The 18966-nt window shown below is 46.3% G+C and overlaps 1 protein-coding gene across 1 annotated transcript in view; it reads left to right on the plus strand.

The window, feature by feature from the left end:
- Positions 1-4890: 4890 nt before the first annotated feature.
- The window catches only part of LOC107207024, a 30999-nt gene continuing 16923 nt past the window's right edge, over positions 4891-18966 (plus strand). The window contains exons 1-2 of the mRNA XM_015633620.3: positions 4891-5129; positions 14697-15550. Of these exons, the coding sequence (XP_015489106.1) occupies positions 5084-5129; positions 14697-15550 (900 nt within the window). The 5' untranslated portion in view covers positions 4891-5083. The remainder of the gene's footprint in view (positions 5130-14696; positions 15551-18966) is intronic.

An 18966-nucleotide genomic window follows, 5' to 3' on the forward strand; every position in this document is an offset into this window, starting at 1 on the left:
ATAGGCAGTGTTTGCTCATTTTGAGAATTAGGTGTTAGTAAGTTCTAATTATGTGAAAGAAGCGCAAAAACTGAAATGTATTTAGGCTATGACAAGTGTCTGGAGTAAGACATAAGATTTGCAAGAGTTAACACATTATGTCTAACAGAGTCAGAAGCTCCTCATTACCTCAAAAAGCTAATTTTTGCACCATGAGTGCACTGCAGTAAAACAACTTCCTCCTATGTGACCCCAAACCTTCACCTGGACAAGCTGTACACATGCAGGCCACTGCCAAGTTAGCAAGAGAACCATTTCACAGGAAGCTGGAGTCTTCTGGAAACTTCCGTTTACAGGAATGCAAATATTATGCAATTCCTCTTTGAACCCACACTTTTTTTTTTTTTCCCTTTGACCTGTCCCTGCTGTGAGGGGCTGTTGGGTGAGGCAGCGTGGGCTCACTGGAGCCATGCCCACCGACACCCTACCTGGCACCCAGCTCAGCAAGACAACAGCCCCACTATACCCCCAGGCTGGCACTGACACCCTCATGCAAAGGTGCTGCAAGTCCTCACCTAAATCACACTAATACTGCGTGGCTGACATGGCAGATCAGGCAAAGGTAGCTAAAACCTAGAAAAGAGAAAACCCCATATAGTCACCCAGGTCCAAGCCAACACTGATGGATGCTGCACAGAACATACCCTCCCTGTCCTTTCTCAGCTGCTGGCAAGTACCCCCATAACACAGCATCAAATCCACCCCTTTTCCCACTCTCTCACACAGAAATCCAATGTCTCTCTGCCTGCTACATCCCAAAACCTTACTTGTACCAGAGTGAATATTAAAGTCAAGAAAGTGATTGCATTGTGTCAATGTGCCATGCTACAGGTGTACAAAACAAACCAGGAGGCAATCAAGCAATCTGTCCAGATCCAGCCTTAAACTAAGGGGTCAGGGAACGGGATGGAAAACAAGGTCTAATGTGTATGTATGATGAAAGGTTGACAGTTATTTCATTGTGTGCATCAGTGGGAAAACCACAGTGACAATGATACTGGAATGTGTTTTTCGTCACCATGAATACTTCATGCCAGGTGGAGAGACCTTTTACATGCATGAGAAATCCTGTGCTTTGGGGGCTGCACAACTTAAAGAAGATGGGCCCTGAAACCACTAGCAAAAATCCTGTTCTCCCAGACAAGCTGTGGCAGAAAGAGATGAAGTTATTTCCATGTGAGACATGCCTAAAGCCAAACAGCAGAGGAGCGCCTCTCCCAGCCTCACCTCACCTGTGCAGGGCTGCACCTGCTCAGGGATCTGCCCTGCTACTGCATGTTATGGCTCCTGGGGAGTTTTTTGAAACAAAACTCACATTTGACAGACATCCTCCTTTGCAACTGCAGAGTATCTCAGTGAACCCTGTAGCAGTAAATTTTATGGAAAATCTGGGATTGCACAGTAGTAACTGGGGCATGAGGGAACAACACAATGGCCCAAACAACACAATAGTTTTGAGGAGTCACCACTAAATCTATCTCTCTTGCTTTCTAGGCTTCTAACTTAGGAATTGTAGTACAGATAGACCTTGCCCAACCCCCTCACCCACTCTCCTAGGTGTAAGGAGCTCCCTGTGAGCTCGTGCTTGACTTCTCCGCAGTAGAGAAATACCCTCTGCTCTGAAGATGATTCCCACAAGCTCCAAGTTGACAGAGATGATAAGAAACAAAGGATGCAGCTGTACACCCAGGGGATCCAGAGACACAACAGCTTTCCACATTTGTGGACTTCTTTGGGTGGAGAGTTTTCTCATGACTGAGGAAATTGATGCATCCATCAAAAACTAAGCTGATGCTGACTAAGAGTTTTTTTCTCTTCCTGTTATATCCTCTGCAGCTCAAGAGGGAATTTCCTGCCCAGTTAAGATTTGGAGAACACACTCCACATTCTCAGCATATGGGTGAATGGGAAGGAGGCCCAGCACAAGGACTGGCACCTGCAGGGAAAGGGCAGATGTAGTGTGGGCCAAAAGCCACAGTAGCCACAGTCCCTGGGCCAGGCTGTCCCTGACTTCCCTGCCTGGCTGGTTCCTTCTCATCCCTGTGCCCTGCCCCAGGACAGCAACATACAGCTCAGTCCTAGGACCCCACCTTCCCTTCACTAACAAGCTGGACTTTAAGGAAAAGGAGTCGATCTTCCACAAAACTCCCAATTAATTGGTGAGATCTGACAATACTCTCACTGCCAAACAAGACATGAAGCTGCAAGATAGAGGCATCTTTCCTTTCTTGTACTTCAGCAGCAACTGGGTTCAATATACACAGGGAACATGATCTTTCCCATGTCAAGGGTGTTCACTAGGTTTAGACAAAAGCCATTAATAATCAGTTTCCCTTTTCTGCACTTTTTTCAAGCTTGGACACCAAAACTAAGCATCATCTTTATTTCTTGTCTATGGGCTGTTTTTGATGAGGGCTGGAATTGGTGGTGTTTGCCCTTTGGAAGGTTTCACTGCTATTCATAATACAAGCACAAATTGGTAAAATCTCCCTTTGGATTCAGTAGATGCATTTACACTGGCATAAAATCCTAAGCATCCTAAGGCTTTATTCTGATTCTAAGCTAAACTATTCAAGTGTAAACCATTTTGATGCTAATATAGCAAATAAAAGTTGAAAAAGTACATAAAACACAGTTATGCTACTAAAACTTTCCAAGTGTAGACAAAAGTAATCACATGCAACAACTAACAGCTTTGTGGAGCCCTCTAGACTCTGAACATTGTCATATATTGTGTCAACATAGGGCATTTCCAATTTAATTATCAGTTTCATACACACAAACACACCCTCTTGTGAAAGTACCTAGAGCATTGAAATCTTGTGCTCACTGCCAGCCATTTTCATTCCATGTTTGCCCTAGCCCACGGCTAGAGTACTTGTCTTGCACACATTCCAGGGGATATTTTATTCTTGTTCAAATGCTTACTGTCAGTGGGTTGTTTTATTTATTATATTTGGTAACACAGTCATTTCTGTTGGCCTCAAGCATTTGTTGAACACAGGGGGTAAACCAAGCTTAGAAAGAGCCAGCTTGAGACTCCTCAGGAACTTCAATTTCTGACAGCGTCATACACTTTTGCTTACTACAAATTAGATACTTTTCAGAATGCTTTGAGCTGAAGCTACTTACAAACATCAGTATTATTGATTTTTCCTTTCTCCAAACTAGTTATTTTTTTAAAAAAAGAGTCTTCAGGTAGTATAGGAGTGTGCTCAGCAGTGTACAAAAGAATGGAGCTCAATGGCAGAAAGAGAGTGCAATGGTATATGAGCAGCAGAGCTGAAGGTGAGAAGCTAATTCTGTGTCCCCAGAATTCCTTTAGCTCTGCTATTGCATTCATGCTAAGACATCTGTAACTACTTTTCTGCTGCTATAATAATTTAAGTCTGCCCACTGCAGCTGGGAGCTGAGAGGGGAGTCCAAGCTGGTTGTATGGGCAGAGCACAGCAGCATGTCACACAGTAAGCACACAGCACTAACCACAGCACTCCCTCAGTGCAGGAAACATGGACCTCCTTCCCCAAGGGAACCTAATGCTTTCCTTCTCACCAGCCCAAAGAGTGTGGACAACCTGGCTCTGTCCGCACAGTAAACCACACCCTTTGATTTCCCAGAAAAAGAGGAATAGGTGCTGGGTGCACCCTGAGTGTCTGGAGTGTTTCAAGAAAATCAGATGCAGCCCACAAAAACTCCGTCTCACTGCAGTGGGAAGCAAGGGGGGAGCAGTCAAATCCCCCCAGCCTGAGGAGAAAAGATGCCTTTTGGTAGACGACACAAATTTGGGAGCAATTAATAATACAAAACCAATGTGGTGGGAAAAGGGGCCAATTAAACACACTACCTTTAGATTGTGGCTGGTGCCAACCAGCAAACTCCAGTGACTGCTACAGCAAAAAGTGAATTCACCTTGGTTGATACTTGGCCTGAAGTGTGTGTTGCAGAGGCACAGGAGGGCTGGCACCTGCAGAGCACTGGGGCAACTGGACTGATCTCCCCTGACAGCTCCCCTCTCACTCACTTTCTCATGGCATTTGTAGCACCACTCTGTGTTCTCCTTGGGGCCACTGATCCTATGGACAGCTGAAGTCCATGGAATTAGGCCGGTTTAACCGGTGGAGCAGCACATTTTCTCCTGAGAGTGCTCATGTCAGCAGAAGTCTGAATGGGGGAGCAATGCAAGGACTGGTGCTGTCTTAACAAGCAGAGACCCCGTATAGGTTATGGGGTTGCTTGTTGTAGGGAACTTGTACTCCTTAAACGTAGCCCATGAGTAATTTCCCACACATTTCCCAAGACAACGCTCCAGTGGGCTCAACCATGCCAGGGTATCCCAGAACACTTCATGGCTGGCTTGTGTTTGGAGTTCATTCCAGTAGGGTGACACTGCAAATCTGCCCATGGGAGCTTGCACCCAGGACAGTCCTGAACCATCCTTCTCACCCCCCCTTACCCACTGCAGTGCCAGTGACAACCAAGGCAGTTATGCATTATGAACATATAACATGCAATTTAAATAGAGAAGAGAAAAAAAAAACTGAAAAGAAAAAAAAAAAAAAAAAAAAAAAAAAAAAAAAAAAAAAGCAAAACCAAAATACAGCAAACCCACTCTACTCTTTTATTCTCTCTTCTCCCCACCCAAAACATTCCAGCCGTCCCTGCCACTGGAGAGGGGAGTTGTTTATTGATATTATGCAAGCGCTGATTTATTTTTTTTTTTCTTCTCGCCTGTCCTTTTTTTCCCCTCTCTCCCTCTCTCTTCTCCGGGGATTGCAAAGGTAGTTCAAACCCCTCCAGTCATCTCGGCTTATCAGCCACAGGAGATACATTCCTCTGGGCTGCTCCCTTTATAAGTCACTGCTGGCCGGGCGCCCGCCCGCCTCTCCGCAGCCTCCGCGCCGGCAGCGCTGCCCGCTCCGCGCTGCCCCCGCCATGCCCTAGCCCGGCCCGCCCGGGGACGCGCAGCAGCTCGGGGAGGGTCGGCAGCGATGGCACCCCCGTGCCCGCGCCCCGCCCGCCCCTGAGGGCGGCTGCTGCCGCCGGGATGTTCAGCTGGCATCGGAGCTTCACCCTGGAAGCGCCCTGGAGAGGTGAGTCGGCCGCCCCGCCGGGGCCAGCCGGCGGCTGCCAACACCTCCCCGGACCCGCGCCCCTTCCACCCCCTTCCTTCCCCTCAGTGGCGGTGCAGACGATCCTTAGGACAAGCCCATCCCGGCCCGCCCTGCTCCCGGGCCCCGGTGGACGGGCACGGCGCCGCTGCCGCCCCGGCCCCATGCTGCGCTCCCTGCTCTCCGGCTGCCTCTGTCCCCTCGCAGGTAAGGCTGCCAGGGGCGCGTCCCCTCTCGCTTCGGCCGCCGGACCCTCAGCCCCGGGGCCGGCGGAGCCAAACACTGCGCTTAAGGAACCGGTTTCGTTTCCTCTTAAATGGGCTTGTTTCGTCTTGGTAAGCGCGGCAAAGCTCGGGAGAGAAGAGCAGGGGAGGTGGGAGCACTGTGGCTCCCGAGCTGCCGCGGGACCGGCAGCCAGCGGAGCGGCTGCTCCCGGCACCGCGTGGGTCCGGGCACCACCGAGAGGCGGCTCGGGGCTGTCCTCCGCCCGGGCAATGGACATCGGCTCGCTTTCTAGGCTAGTGCATCCCCGGCCAACAGGGATTGTCGCGGGTTCGAAGTGTTTTACTTGCTCCCTCCCGTGCAGATGAGGTGACCGTGGCAGGAAAGACAGCTAGAGTCCTGCAGCTGATCACCTTTGGTTTTTATTTAAGTCTATTGTGCAAACAAATTATGTGGTCTCAGTATGCCTTTTAGAGGCATAATGGGGCCACTATATTAATTATTATATATATACCTTATCCAGAGTTGCAGGCTTTGAGTTCACAAGCCCCATGTAGCAGAATTCTCTTAGCATGCCTGTTTTTACCCCTCAACTTGGCTTGTGGCAGCTGTAAACGAGATGGGCAGGTTCTGTCTCATTGGCATCACTGCACTGAGCTGGTTTGCTTGGCATGCAGACAGGGTTTGTCGGAGTGTAAATATAGTGTGCAGTGAAACAGCAGGGCGGTAAAAATGTTGCAAACCCAGTGTTTGGGGTGGTTATACCTCCTGGGGTCCTGGCTTTCCGTTCTTATGCCAAACTCCTGCCTCCTGGGAGTGCTGCAGCAATTGTTCCCATGGAGTCATCAGAGCCGCCACATTCTTGGGCATCCACTCAGGTACTCTCTGCTTGAATTGTGCTTCCCAGCTGTCCTGGTCGGGGGCAGATACTTAGAACTCAGTGTGAGCTGGAGCCTCTGTGAGGTGCCCCGGCAGGTGCCTGTTAAGCGCTGTTGCCAGCAGGACCGCTGAAGCACGTTGCTCTGCCCGGACTCAGCCTGGAATCTGCTACCCAGTGACACAAAGGGCTCTAGAGCAGTGCTGCTGTGAGAACATGCCAGCATCCCCCTAAGATGTGGAGGGTGTTTGAGGAGTGTTTTACAGTGTGGTGGAAACCGCTCCTTTTTGCCCTGGATGTAATTTGACCATAAACTTGTTTCTTCCATGATACAAAGTGCAAACCTGCTGTCAGGGTTAGGAGGTGAAAGGAAGCTTGCTCTTCCATATGGAAGTGTCCCTCACCGCCCAGACACAGCAATATTGTTAATTAGGTTAATGAGGTAGGTGAAAGCTTTGGTGGGGGAGCAGTCATCCTACAGAGCACTGAGGGATCAAAAAGAAGCTCAGCTAGAATTTATCCAAATAAGAAGTGGCAATAGCATTCTTCAATCACCTCAGCTAGAAAAAGGCATCAAATATTATGTGTGTCCTGACTTGAATGCCATCTCTATTCAGAAATAGCATTCTTGGCTCTTGCCAACTATAAAAGATTTCAGACACACCAGAGTATGGTTACACCTGTCCAGTGCTACCTTGTTTGAGCAGGAGCAGCTCTTCAGGGTGTTACTAAGGGACAGCAATGACTGATCATGAAGAATGGGTTAACAGTGACCTTTCTAATACAATTCTCGAGTTCCTTTGGCTTCAGTTGAAGCACTGGTGTCTAAATGGCCTTGGTCTTTGGGGCTATTGAACAGTTGTTTATCCAAGCTTATTATAGGCAATAAAACCTGAAATACTACATACCTGTCATCCCTGGGGGGCACGTTCCATCCTTGCAAAGGGCCTCCTGGCTCCTAGTTAATTTCTGGCTGAATAATCCTCTGTGATATGAGGCAGCCTGCAGATCAGATGTACAAGGAAAAGATCTAAATTAGACAGTTTTTGCCAATGTGTGATATATTTGTTTCTATTGTTTTCAATTTCTGCTCAGACATATCACTGAGTTGTGTGCTTAATAATCTTTTGCTGTTATACAGGCCTGCTCATGAAAACACTGTTTCCTTTATTTAAGGTTTTGAACCTTTCTTTTGGAGGAACACATGGGAATTTCCAAGGAGAAGGATTTGCAGGTCTTTAGCGGCAGCTGTCATCTCCCTGACAAAAATCTCACAAATAAGCCCCGTAGGTGATTGTAGGGCCTGAACCTCTTCCCTCCCCCAGCCCCCAGGACAGGTTATACCGCCGAGTAGGGAGAATTTGGGCACTGATCCTAGCGCACCAAAATTATCCTTGGCAAGGGGTTTCCCACTGGTTCAGAGAGGCAAAGAAATAAGTTGCAGTGTAAATGCAGAAATGAGTGGGAACAGCGCTTTAGCTGGTGCTGTTGCGCAGGGTCAGGTGTTGATCCAAAAGCTGGGGACTGCCAGCCTACACAAGTAACTGATAAACCAGGTGGTCTGAGGGGACCTGCTGTGCCCCAGGACTTTCTGCCAGAGGTCACTAATCTATCAGACCTGTCGTTTGGTTTCAAAAACTTCACAGGTCACTTGGAATGGATTAGGAGCAAGCTGTAAAAGTGTCAAGTGGCCTCTCTACTTGGAAATCCATTTCCTCTTTAGCTCACCCAACTATATCAGTCAGTAAACAATCAATCTCCCTCTCATTCCTCCTCAAATGCTTGAAAAGAGCTGTAATTATCGCCTCTTTTCTAAAACATAGGTACTAAAGCAATGAAAGTCTCCTCAAGTCAGAGTCCTTGAACCCTGTTATCTTTCTCTCGGCATCTACTTTATACGGATTTATCATTACCAAGCTGCAGCTGTGGGGACCCATAACATTTCTGGACACATTATATTACCAAACTACGATCCTAAGGAACTTCACACACTTAACTAACATTGAGACTAGAGACCGCCTTGGAGCCAAGTGATCTAAGTACTTTGTGCTTTTTGTTCAAGGACTATCTGAAATCTCAGCTTTATCATAACTATTCCTTTGAATGCAACATTTTGAGCAAATCAAATTGCATATGTATGTTCATGAAATCCACCTGCATTTCACTTCTCCAGCTGGATAAACTGAAGTTTAGAGAATCGGGTGCAAATAACAAGCACACCAAGTTAAATAAAACAACAAAACCCACGACCTTTCCTCTGACAGTGATTTTCAAGCCTTCACAAGTTTCTGCTGTTGTAGGTAGAAGTTGTAACTGGTGCACCGAAAACAAGAGACCCTGCGAGGAGCTTTCTGCATTAATTTTTCTGCTCACGATTATCCTCATAATTTAGAAGAAGCCTTGCTCGGACTGGGCAACCCAACTTCCAGCAGCACGCTCAGCATGCTGCTTGAAAAGCATTGGGGAAGGCAGATAGTTTGCAGACTTTTGGTGCCAAGTAGCGCCTCTGCCATTGCCAGGATTGGGATCAAGAGTCCAGTGAAGCATCAGGTAGTCGAGAGATCCCCACCCCGTGGAAATCCATGGCAAAGCTGTGTGGAGGTAGATTTTTCTCACAGAGGTTCAGCTGGTAGTGGTTACTCATTTATTGGGGTGGGGACATTTTTTGTTTGTTGGGTTAGTTTGGAGTTTTTGGAAGCATAAGAGTAATTGAATTTCTGTGAGCAGTGAGGTGCTGTCCGTGCCAAGCCTGCCGGAGCCCAGAGGCTGTGCTAGGGACAGCTCTTTGCCAGCCGGGGAGGTGACACGGCTCCCGCACGCACTGCGTGGGGGCTGCGGAGGAGGTGCCAGCCCCACCCTTCAGCGAGCACGGGGGAAAAGTCATCAGCAAAAAATGCCTATTGTTTCAGAAAGGAAGTGACCCCTTCCCTCTTAAATGCTGGGAAATTGAGACCTCATCATTGGTGAGAAAAAAACCCACCTCTTCGAAATGAAAGGGAAATACCACCTGAGCCGTTCTGCCAGCAGTGCTAGAGAATGTGGCACAGTGACAAAACTAAGGGAGTCTTTTTGTAAGGGAAGGAAGGAAGGAAAATGAAGGAATGCAAGGACTGAATGGGAGAGGCAGCCTTTCATTTCTAGGTCATGAGTTTGACTCCAGTGCACTAGTCACTGCTATCTAATGACTCAAAAGGTGACAATCATCTCTTATTCTGTTACTTGGAGGCCACAGCCCCATCACAGAGCCAATCCTGCACGGCAGGGTTTAATCCTTGGCACAGCTGGAGCCAGGGAGGAGTTACTGGGCGGGCTGTGTCCTCTACAGGATGCTGAAAAACCTTTTCTGGCACTTTGCACGTGCACCTTACTCCTGTATTTCAGGCTAAATAGATTAGTAGGAGTGCTGTGGTTTGGCATTGGTTTTCCTTTGCAGGGCAGCCGTGCAAAGTCCCTGCTACTCCAGCAACCCAAGTCATTGGTGTTGCCCTTTATTTTTTGTGGCGCAGTAAAGCTGGAAAGTACTGGCCGTATGAACTGCAGTGTGTAGGATGTTGCATGTCTTGTGGCGTGTGTGGTACACAGTGGCAGGGAGAGGAATAGATTCTCTGAGTATCTCTGGGCTGTTCTCACAAGCCTGCCAGCACCACTCACTGTGGATGGGCTCGCTGTGCTCATGGACCTTGCAGCAGTTCTAGAGACAAGCAGAAGGCTGCCCTGGCTCTAGCTCTGCTGTGCTTTTTAAGACAGTGGCAGATGAAGACAAGCAAAGCTTTGGCTCCAGTTGTTCCATGCTTAACAGATTCTCCCCATGCCAAGTAGCCTAAAAATCAGGATGAACATTTTGGGAAGACAGGTGGGCAGAGACTAGAAGGGAAGAGAGCAGCAGAGGGCAGAGTGGTATGGTATGGCTCTCTACTGCCAGTAGCAGCACTCACTCCACTGCCAGCCTGGCCTCTTCCTGTCCACCAACGCTTCTATTAGTTGCATACATCAGAAAAACATGTGCTATGATACTCAAGTTAGTGCATCAGAGGCCACAGACCCTCTCAGGGATGAAGCAGAGTTTAACAGGTCTTGCACTGGAGGAATTACCAGTGAAACACAGCTTTGAGCCAGAGGCATAGGTGCAAAAAAGAAAAAAAAAAACAAACCAGACATGGGTTTCAGCTTTAGAGCATAGGGATTTGGATATAGACTTTAGCTTGGTTTACTAGAAAGGTGGAAGCTTTTGTAGGAATTGGGCTTGAGCAGGATTGGAAATGCAAAGAACTTTTTCCTGGGCAGTTGTTTGAGTTCATCTTGTGCATCCAAGTTACATGGGATAAAGAAATTGCTTGAAAATAATTTTATATTTAGGTATCTGCCCTCTTTCTCCTGGTCAGAGATCTCTGTACTAATACACCAGGCTGAGTCCTGACAGCTGCTAGTTATTGTGCAACTGGAAGAATAACTTGGATTTAAAAGTCCCAACAAAGGGAAGCCCTGGGACAGGAGCTGATGGGAGGGTATTTACCTTTGAAAGATTTAAGTTTCTTTATTAGGCTATGCTAACTGCACCACAGAAATATCCTAGAAAGCAATCCAAACATGATGTAAAGTTCTAGAGACTTAGGTGGGACACATGATTCCTTTCACTCCCTACCAATTATCCTCAGGTATTAGGTAATTTGCTGTCACCACCTCCTTGTGAGTTGGGAAGCAGTCTGATTCTCCAGCTTTACAAGCACAGGAAACCCAGCTTCCCAAGGCTACACATGATCACTTACCACCAGTTACAGGCATATATTTCAATCCAGAGAGCCTTCTATATATCTAGGGTGATTACAGAGCCATATAACTCTTTGAAAGGACTACTAGGCAAGTAGCACAAGCTACCCTGGGATAATGTTTGGCTTGGGCACACATGTTGAAGATGCCTCAGGAGCCTGTACTGATTCTGAAGCATGCACACAAAACTCTACTTCTTCCCTGGCTGCCACACCAGCATACCAGCCAGCTTCCTAAAAGCTACAGCATTTGCTATCTTACCCCCACCACAGAGCAGTGTGGAAAAGCAGTCCAGGGGAAAAGAAACAAAAAACCAAAAATAATAAAAAAAAAAACTTGGCTAAATTCCCAGGAACAGCAGTGTCAAACCTGGCTGGCCTCCAGCACAAGTAAATACATCTTACTATTGTTAATGCCACCATTCAGCTCTCTGAAGTTCTTTACACCTCCTTTCAGAAGCCCCTGTGCAGGATTGTTTGCAACCATACCCCTGCAGCACACTCCCTCCAGTACCAGGCAGGAGTTATCTCTCTTCCTTGCTTTACTCAGGGGCCCTGGTATTGCTGAACAAAGCACTTACAGGCCAAGCCCTCAGCCAAAATTAGCTGACACAGTTCTATTAAGGGCCCTGGAAATGAGTTAATTTATAGCAGCCGAGGGTCTGGGTCGATTTCCACCCCCCCAGTTGCCCAGATGAGCTTTAATTGCACCATTCTGGTGTTTGTTAGCAATATGCTTGAAAGAGATGAGTGTTTTTGTATGCATCTTTCGAGATCTGTAGCAGGAACAATCTGCTTGTTGGAAGCCCCATGGTTTAGATTCTATAATCTAGTTAAAAGAGAGGAAGAAGAGAGACTGTTTTATCAGTGAGGTGCAGCAAGAATAACTTGGAGTTTCAGGTCACTGCCTTAATCATTGTCATCTTTGATGTGCCAGTGATGTGCTACATCTTTCTGTTGTAGCACAGATGACCTCACTGACCACAGGAAAGTATTATTGAATGAATGAGGATGAGGTGCCTAAGTGTGTTGCAAAATCCTGTTATCCTTTGCCATTATTTTGATCCTGTGGTAGAGGGATGATAACATTTTGCCTTGTCACAGGTTGTTGGAAGAATAAATCAGAAATGCTCAAACACTGTGGTTTGCAGGACCTGACAGTGTTGAGAGCAGTGGTTTGCAGCCTAAAAAAGATAAACAATTTTTGTGAAACATGTTGCTAGTGACCATAGTAAGGGGAGAGCAAAGAACTGTTGTTGGCATTAAGGTGGCCATCCCACAGAAGGTCAAAAATTTCATTTTATTTTCTATTTTTTCTACTCCAGCCAAACCTTCTTGTTCACATTGCAGCTTTTGTAATCCTAAAAGATATGCAGTAAAGTATCTGACATCTCCTTCTGTAAGTAGCAAGACCTCATTTTAATATGCTGCTTCCTGATTTTAGACAAAGCAATATTTGTGTAGGCCAGGGTGAAACCAGTTAAACAAGAAAAAACAGGGGCAGATTGAAAGAAGTGAGAGAATCTCCAGTCAAAGGAAAGCATGGCATGATTAATAAGTGAGAAAAATCAATCTGTGGGAAAGAACTATCATTGCATATAGTAATTCCAGGTAAGAGTGACAGCTGTATGGTTTGTTCTTAAAAGTAATTGCAGGAATGCAGCTGCTCTCCTTGACTCTCAGTAGTTCTGTTGGCCAGCTGGGGTAGTGATGCCATCAGAAGAGCCTGTAAGCCTTTTCATGCAGATACGACGTTTTGTCTCTGGCTGCCAAGAAGTGCTTGCAGCTGAGCAGGTAGATCCTCTTGACTTGAAATCAAAGTGACTCAGTTGCACCTCCTCCTTCCAAGACCTGGCACCCAGCTCACTCTTACAGCTGATGTTTTGCTGTACATGAAGCTACAAACCAGTCACCCTATTCCTTGCCCTCAGTTCAGGGGCCCTCATGCATATCCCAAAAGTGGAAGAATAACAACAGAGCCCAGCACAGGCAGCTCCTGATGTGCTTTCCTGTAATGTATTTTTCTTTTCCCCCACCACAGCAACATCCTGGTGTTATATTGCTGAAGTCTGGCACTGACTGTCCCAAACATGGCTCTTTGCACTGGGAAGGTGCCTGTGAATCCTGCTAAGGGAGGCAGTGTAAATCTGTATATAATACACAAATCTTACATAAGGTTTATTAGCACAACATGCCACAAAAAGGCCATCAGATTATTTATCACTGGCTGTCCTTTATGAAAATCCAGTGTAAAATTAAATCAGTGGGTGTCTATGAACAGCAAAGGGCATGTTTCTGTGGTAGCCCAGGAAATTCTCAAGATTAAATGAAGGGAATTTAAATAAAGTGGAAAAATGATCCATGTAAGAGCTAGCTTGGCCTTAGCGAGTAAGTCTCCCTTGTCTAAGTACATTGCAGGAAGCAAGCTGAAGGAGGTAAAGCTGTAAGATGTTTTTTTCTGAAATGAGGAGATTTCTGGGTTACCACAAACAAGAATTGCACAGCAGAGCTCTCCCTGATCCTCTGCTGGTGGGGTGGATCTCAGGCTTTCCTGCCTACTTAGGGACATTTCCATTACTGGGGGTGAATTTGTGAAGCTGCTGCTGGTCTGATTCAGGCAAAAAGAGAGAGGAGTGGGGAATGAAGTAGAAAGTAAGACATCCAGAAAAGTGTATGCATTGCAGCCCTCTCAAGCACGCTGGGCTGGGCAGTAAGGTAAAAGATACCAGAGAAACTGAAGTTTTGTTCTGCATCAATTCTTGGTTCCAAATCCACAAACATATGCATTTGGAGCTGAGATTTGCAGGTTGCTAAAAGGTAGGTGCAGAACTTCCACACTGGCTCTTATACCATCGTAATACAGAAGTTTCCACTATGAAATATTATATTCAGAAAAACACTAAGAAAAACCTGGGAGTAGATCTTTGACTCCTGAAGATCAGCCTTTCATCCAGAGACTGTTCTATCACATTACTGTGTAAAATAATTGTGACTTGAAAACAATTCTTCTTTGTCCATGTGCAAAAGCTCTTGAACATGGTTGCCCCCACCTCTTTTGTCTTTACAAATAAGGTAGGAGTTCACTTAAAAATGTTACTTCATAGCTAAAACCATGTAGGGAATGAGAAAGATCTACAGTGCTTTTTACATTTGCTTTTCTTACCAGAACTTGATTTTTGTTACATGTATGTGAGCAGAAAATACTGCAGAGAATAACAAAGAGTTTGCAAATTGCTTGCTGTAATCAAAAATTCACTTAAGCCTGTAGGAAGACTGATTTCATTTCACCCCTTTTTTGATGCTGGTTCAGAATGCATTTAATCAGGAAAAAAAAAAAAGAGCCTTAAATTAATGTTTATCAGGCTGAAAGAACATGTACATCTCTCCATCTATATGCAGATAATTACAAAAAAGTCATCTGCCTGCATGTGTTGTTTTCTACCTATCTATCAAATCAGAATTCTGCTTTTATGAGCCCCCTGGAGGTCTCTGAGGCTGTGAAACACAAGGCTTTTGTTGCAGCAAAGCCTACAAGAAAGCTCCATATAGCTCAAGAAAAACAAATTAGAGTTGTCCCCCTCTACCGCCTTGGTGGAGGCAGTTTTACATTCCACATCCCTCGGGGGATGCGTTAGACACTGAGTTTTGTAGCCTCCTGTGACCTTCTACTTGTTTTCTTTTCAGCAGGTAAGAAGAGCCCACCGGCTGAGGACAAAGTCGTGTTAACACACATGAAGATACTGAGCGATGAAGGAATTCAAAACCCAGGGTTAATCCCAGAGGCTCCAGCTGACACAGCCTGCACAGAAGAGTCCCAGCTTCCCGGTGCCAGTCTCCCACCAGGCTGCCTGGCAAGCCCAGATGCAGCAGCCACAGCAGCAGGTCCAGACTATGTGGATGGCCCGGCAAGCGCTGACTATGTAGCCACCCTGCCTGACCTCAGTGCCTTCGAGTCCAAGTGCCGGCTTCACAGACTCTCCAAATTTGAATCTGAGGACTCGGGGGTTGAGTTGCCAAGCGGTGCTAATTCTCCATCAACGCCGACGGGCTCAGAGAAGAGCTTTGTGCTTCACAGCAGAGACTCATTTTGTGACTCGGGTGTGCTTAGCACCTCTTCTTCTCCAGAAATTGACCATCAGTTAATGAGAACATGTAAAGAACGTGCCAGAAAAGTTAGCGTCCAAGATCCAGAGAGCAAAAAGCAAACTGATTACTACAGCCAGGAGGCAGATGCTGTGCAGGATCCTACAGCTTCCCTTGAAGATTTCAATGTCCCCCAGGAAGAAAGTCCCGATGAACATTTTGACCAGGGTGACAAGCAGTCTCCAGAAAAGGAACCTACCCCAGAGATGGACTTTTCCAGGGAAAGCACTCTTTCTACCCCAGGTCCCATAGAAGAGCCAAATACAATTGCTGACGATTTCCCAGAGAATTTTGGCAGCATGCAAGACCTTCAGATCCATGAACATCACCTGAAGAAGTATCCCACAAGTGACAGCCTGGATGAATACATGGATGAATGCTGTAGGCTGAGTGAGGTGAGAAACACCTTAACTGAATCTTAAATCTAGGCCTGTCCAAACCCCCCAGTCAGTGTTCAAGTCCTGTTTGTCACAAACTGGACACATCTGAGTGAGTGTAGAATATCTCCCTTGAAGCCTGTAAATGGTAAAAATTGGTAATTGTTTTTTATGATTTCTTTTCATACCAGTAAAATTCTGAATTAATTAATAAATATCAGGTCTGGTAAGGATGACAAATGACTCATTGAGGTCTGGTGTTTCTAAAAGCCCTAGGTGAAAGTATGGACGTGATTCTGGTCTCAAAATGAAGATTATGAAGTTAGTCACCATCCTCTGATACATGTGGAGGGGGTCAGAACATAGGTTTATTTTCAAGACCAAGTTGTTCCTGTCTCTGGAAACAGCTGGCTTGCTCTTGGGGCATTGAAATTTGTAAAGAACTTGTCTAAGGGTTAATTAATTTCAGTCCAGGCCTGTTGTGTCCTGTTGAGTCAACTGTCTCAAATAATGCATGAGCAGGGAGCTAATTAACAAATTCACATTTCTGTTGGGCTGGAGTTGGAGTTGTCATTTTAACTTGCCAGCTCAGCTATGATGGACCAAACTGCAAAGACTTAATTTCAACAGGTTGTCCCCATCCATACTCCCTCTCTCTCCCCTCGCTGGGTACCCTGACATTGACAAGAGGATAAAAAGCCCTTCTGTGCACCTTCTCCCATGGCAGGTGCTGGTAAGCGCTTCCCCCAGTTCTCTGCCTGGAGCCTGGTGCTGCTGAAGTGCAGACAGATCGCTGCTTTGCCTGTACGCTGCGGTGGGGTCCAGGAGCCAGCAAAGCAAAGATCTCAGGCAGGAGCTGATCCTTGACAGAGACACAAACCAAAGAGCCCCATGAGCAAAGGGAAAGGAGAAAGACAGACTAGGTGAAGACGGTGCTTAGCAGGGATTTTTTTTGGGGGTGTTAATTGTGGTAATAATGATGAATTGGAATTGGAGATGGGTGGGAGGAAGCCAAGTAACAAGTGATGTGTGCTGTGCAAATAATTTAACCCTGACCTTGCTGCCCTGAGCAATCAGACACTGGACTTCCTCTCCAGCATGCCAAACCCTCTTGAGCAGTGAGGAAGGTCAGAGATGTCCCATTTCTGTAAACAATGCATATCAAGGCAGTACAAGCAGCACAACAATCCATCTGAGCAGTGTTTGCCTCCCCCAGAGCTATCTCACACATGGCAGATGTCTATTTTGCACAGATCCCAAACTGACGTGTCTATTTGGCAGAGTTCAAGAAAGGATGAGAGCAGCAGAATCTGACCATAGGGAAACTTCATAAAAAGTTACCTAAATTCTCTGTTGCACTCTGGAGAGTCTGCAGCCAGATTTGGTCTTGTCTGACAACTCTGTATGCCTGCGAAATTCCTTTAAATCCTTGGTGAAATGGAGCCTCAGTTTCCCAAAGCAAAGCATTTAAATAAACAAGAGAATAAATTAGAAAGAAGCTGAAGAGGAAATTAAGCTCTTGGTGGCTTATCTCCCCTCCTTTTTAATATCCTCACTGGCTGAGTGCTAAAGCTCTGTGCCCTAGAGCACTTTTCTTTGTTTTTTGAGCTGTGTAAATACAGCTGTGACCTAGATGCTGGGGAAGTTTGCCCCTCTTCACAGCACACCTCCAGGCTGCTGTATCTCAAGAGCAGCACTCCTGAAACTTCTGGGATGCCAGGTAGCACCGAAGTCAACTGGGACAAGAAAGCAGCTGCTTTCTTGTGTGCCTCAGAGCACCAGGTCTGCCTCTGGCAGATCCAGAGCCTTCTGCCCTCACCAAACTTACACCTGACAGGCTGACCTGTCCTCACTGTCATACAACAGAGGTCTGTTCAGAGGTGAGGTCCAGGTGATCATCTGACCGTACAGCTGACAGATGTATCTTGGTTCATCCCATCTGAGGCTCTGCTCCAGGCTTTCTCTGTGGTTTTCCATTTGCCTGTAGCCTGCCCAAGACACAAATTGGTACCTAGAAAACAATCTCTGCTATGGTCTGTTGTCTTCTGAGAGACTCAGATACCCCTGGAAATAAATCAGTGTTGTCTGAAAGAAAGCAGGCCATCACAGTGTATTCCCACCCTGCGTGGCAAGAACATGGCAAACCAAACTGCCCCATCAAATCAATTCCTGCTGCATTAAGTTAATGTTGATAGAAATGCAAGAGTGCTTACACTGGCTTATAATTAATGGTCAATGTGAGCATTATTTAATTATAGGTAACACCATCTTCCTCAGTTCTGCTGATGGTTTTGGGCACTTTAAAGTAACAGAAGAGCAGTTGAGTTTCCCCAGCCCAGCTGGCTGTGGCAGTGCCAACTGTGCTTACTGGCTCACCACAGCCAAACAAGGATTCAGTCTCTGGATGAAGTTGTTCCTTGATGCCCTCCTGACCATCCCTCACTGCTGTGGCCACTTCCAAGAGGACAGGAAGGAAAATGCTGAAAAAGAGAGACTGGAAATGACCAAATGTTTTGACCATTTGGATTCAGTTGGTGAATGGCTTTGGCTGAAAATATACATCAAATCATTTCAGTCCGGCATTTTTAGACAAAGCTTTCTGATCTTTTGTTTTGAACTGTCGTTATTTTGAAATTTGCCTACATTTTGAAAGATGAAAGAAAATGGAAGCTGTCAAACAACAAGAGAAAGAACTTTGAAGCCAAAATAAAAGCATTTCCTTTTAAGCTTGAAGTTTGAAGATACAGAGCTTTTGATGCTTTTGCCTTACAAACACTTCCTTGCACTCCATAAAGTTTACATTAACCATAGCCCAGCCCATATTCCTAGAAGAAAAAAAAGGATGGGAGCACTGTCATCATTAAATGAGAAAAAATAAGAAGTTACTCATCCAGTGCTATTTATCCTGGGCCAAAGCAGTCAAAATGTTTCTCTACAGAGTGGTACAGTTTAGGGGAAAGTTAGAGCTACCTGTGACGGTCAGCCCCCTTAGCCTGTGCGTGCCACTCAGAGGAAACCAGAAGCTATCAGCAAGCACAGCCCCTCCTGGACAGCAGGGTGGAGCTGTCAGAAATACACAGCACGATCTCTCTCTTTCCTGTTATTCACAAGCCTTTTGGTGCTGTCAGCTTCCAGTGACAAATGCTTCCCTCTCAGCCTGTGGCGTCACTAATTGGTTGCTCTGAGCCCGGGATGGGAGGTTTGTAGTTACATTCCCTGTCCGGTGGTGCAGTGACCATGCTGCCTGTACCGGCCACGCTCACATGGCAAGAGCATGTAGTGAGGGATGTGTGGCAGGATGGAGCATAGAGCCCAAAATTACCCACAAGAAAAGTGAAGAACATTGTGTGAAGCACAGAAACCTAAGGCAATGCAAGATACATCAGTGAGCATTTGTCTGAACGAAGAAAAGCTTCCCCTGCAAACTGTCCGTC

This window comes from Parus major, chromosome 6, assembly GCF_001522545.3.
Source record: "Parus major isolate Abel chromosome 6, Parus_major1.1, whole genome shotgun sequence".
Classification (NCBI taxonomy): domain Eukaryota; kingdom Metazoa; phylum Chordata; class Aves; order Passeriformes; family Paridae; genus Parus; species Parus major.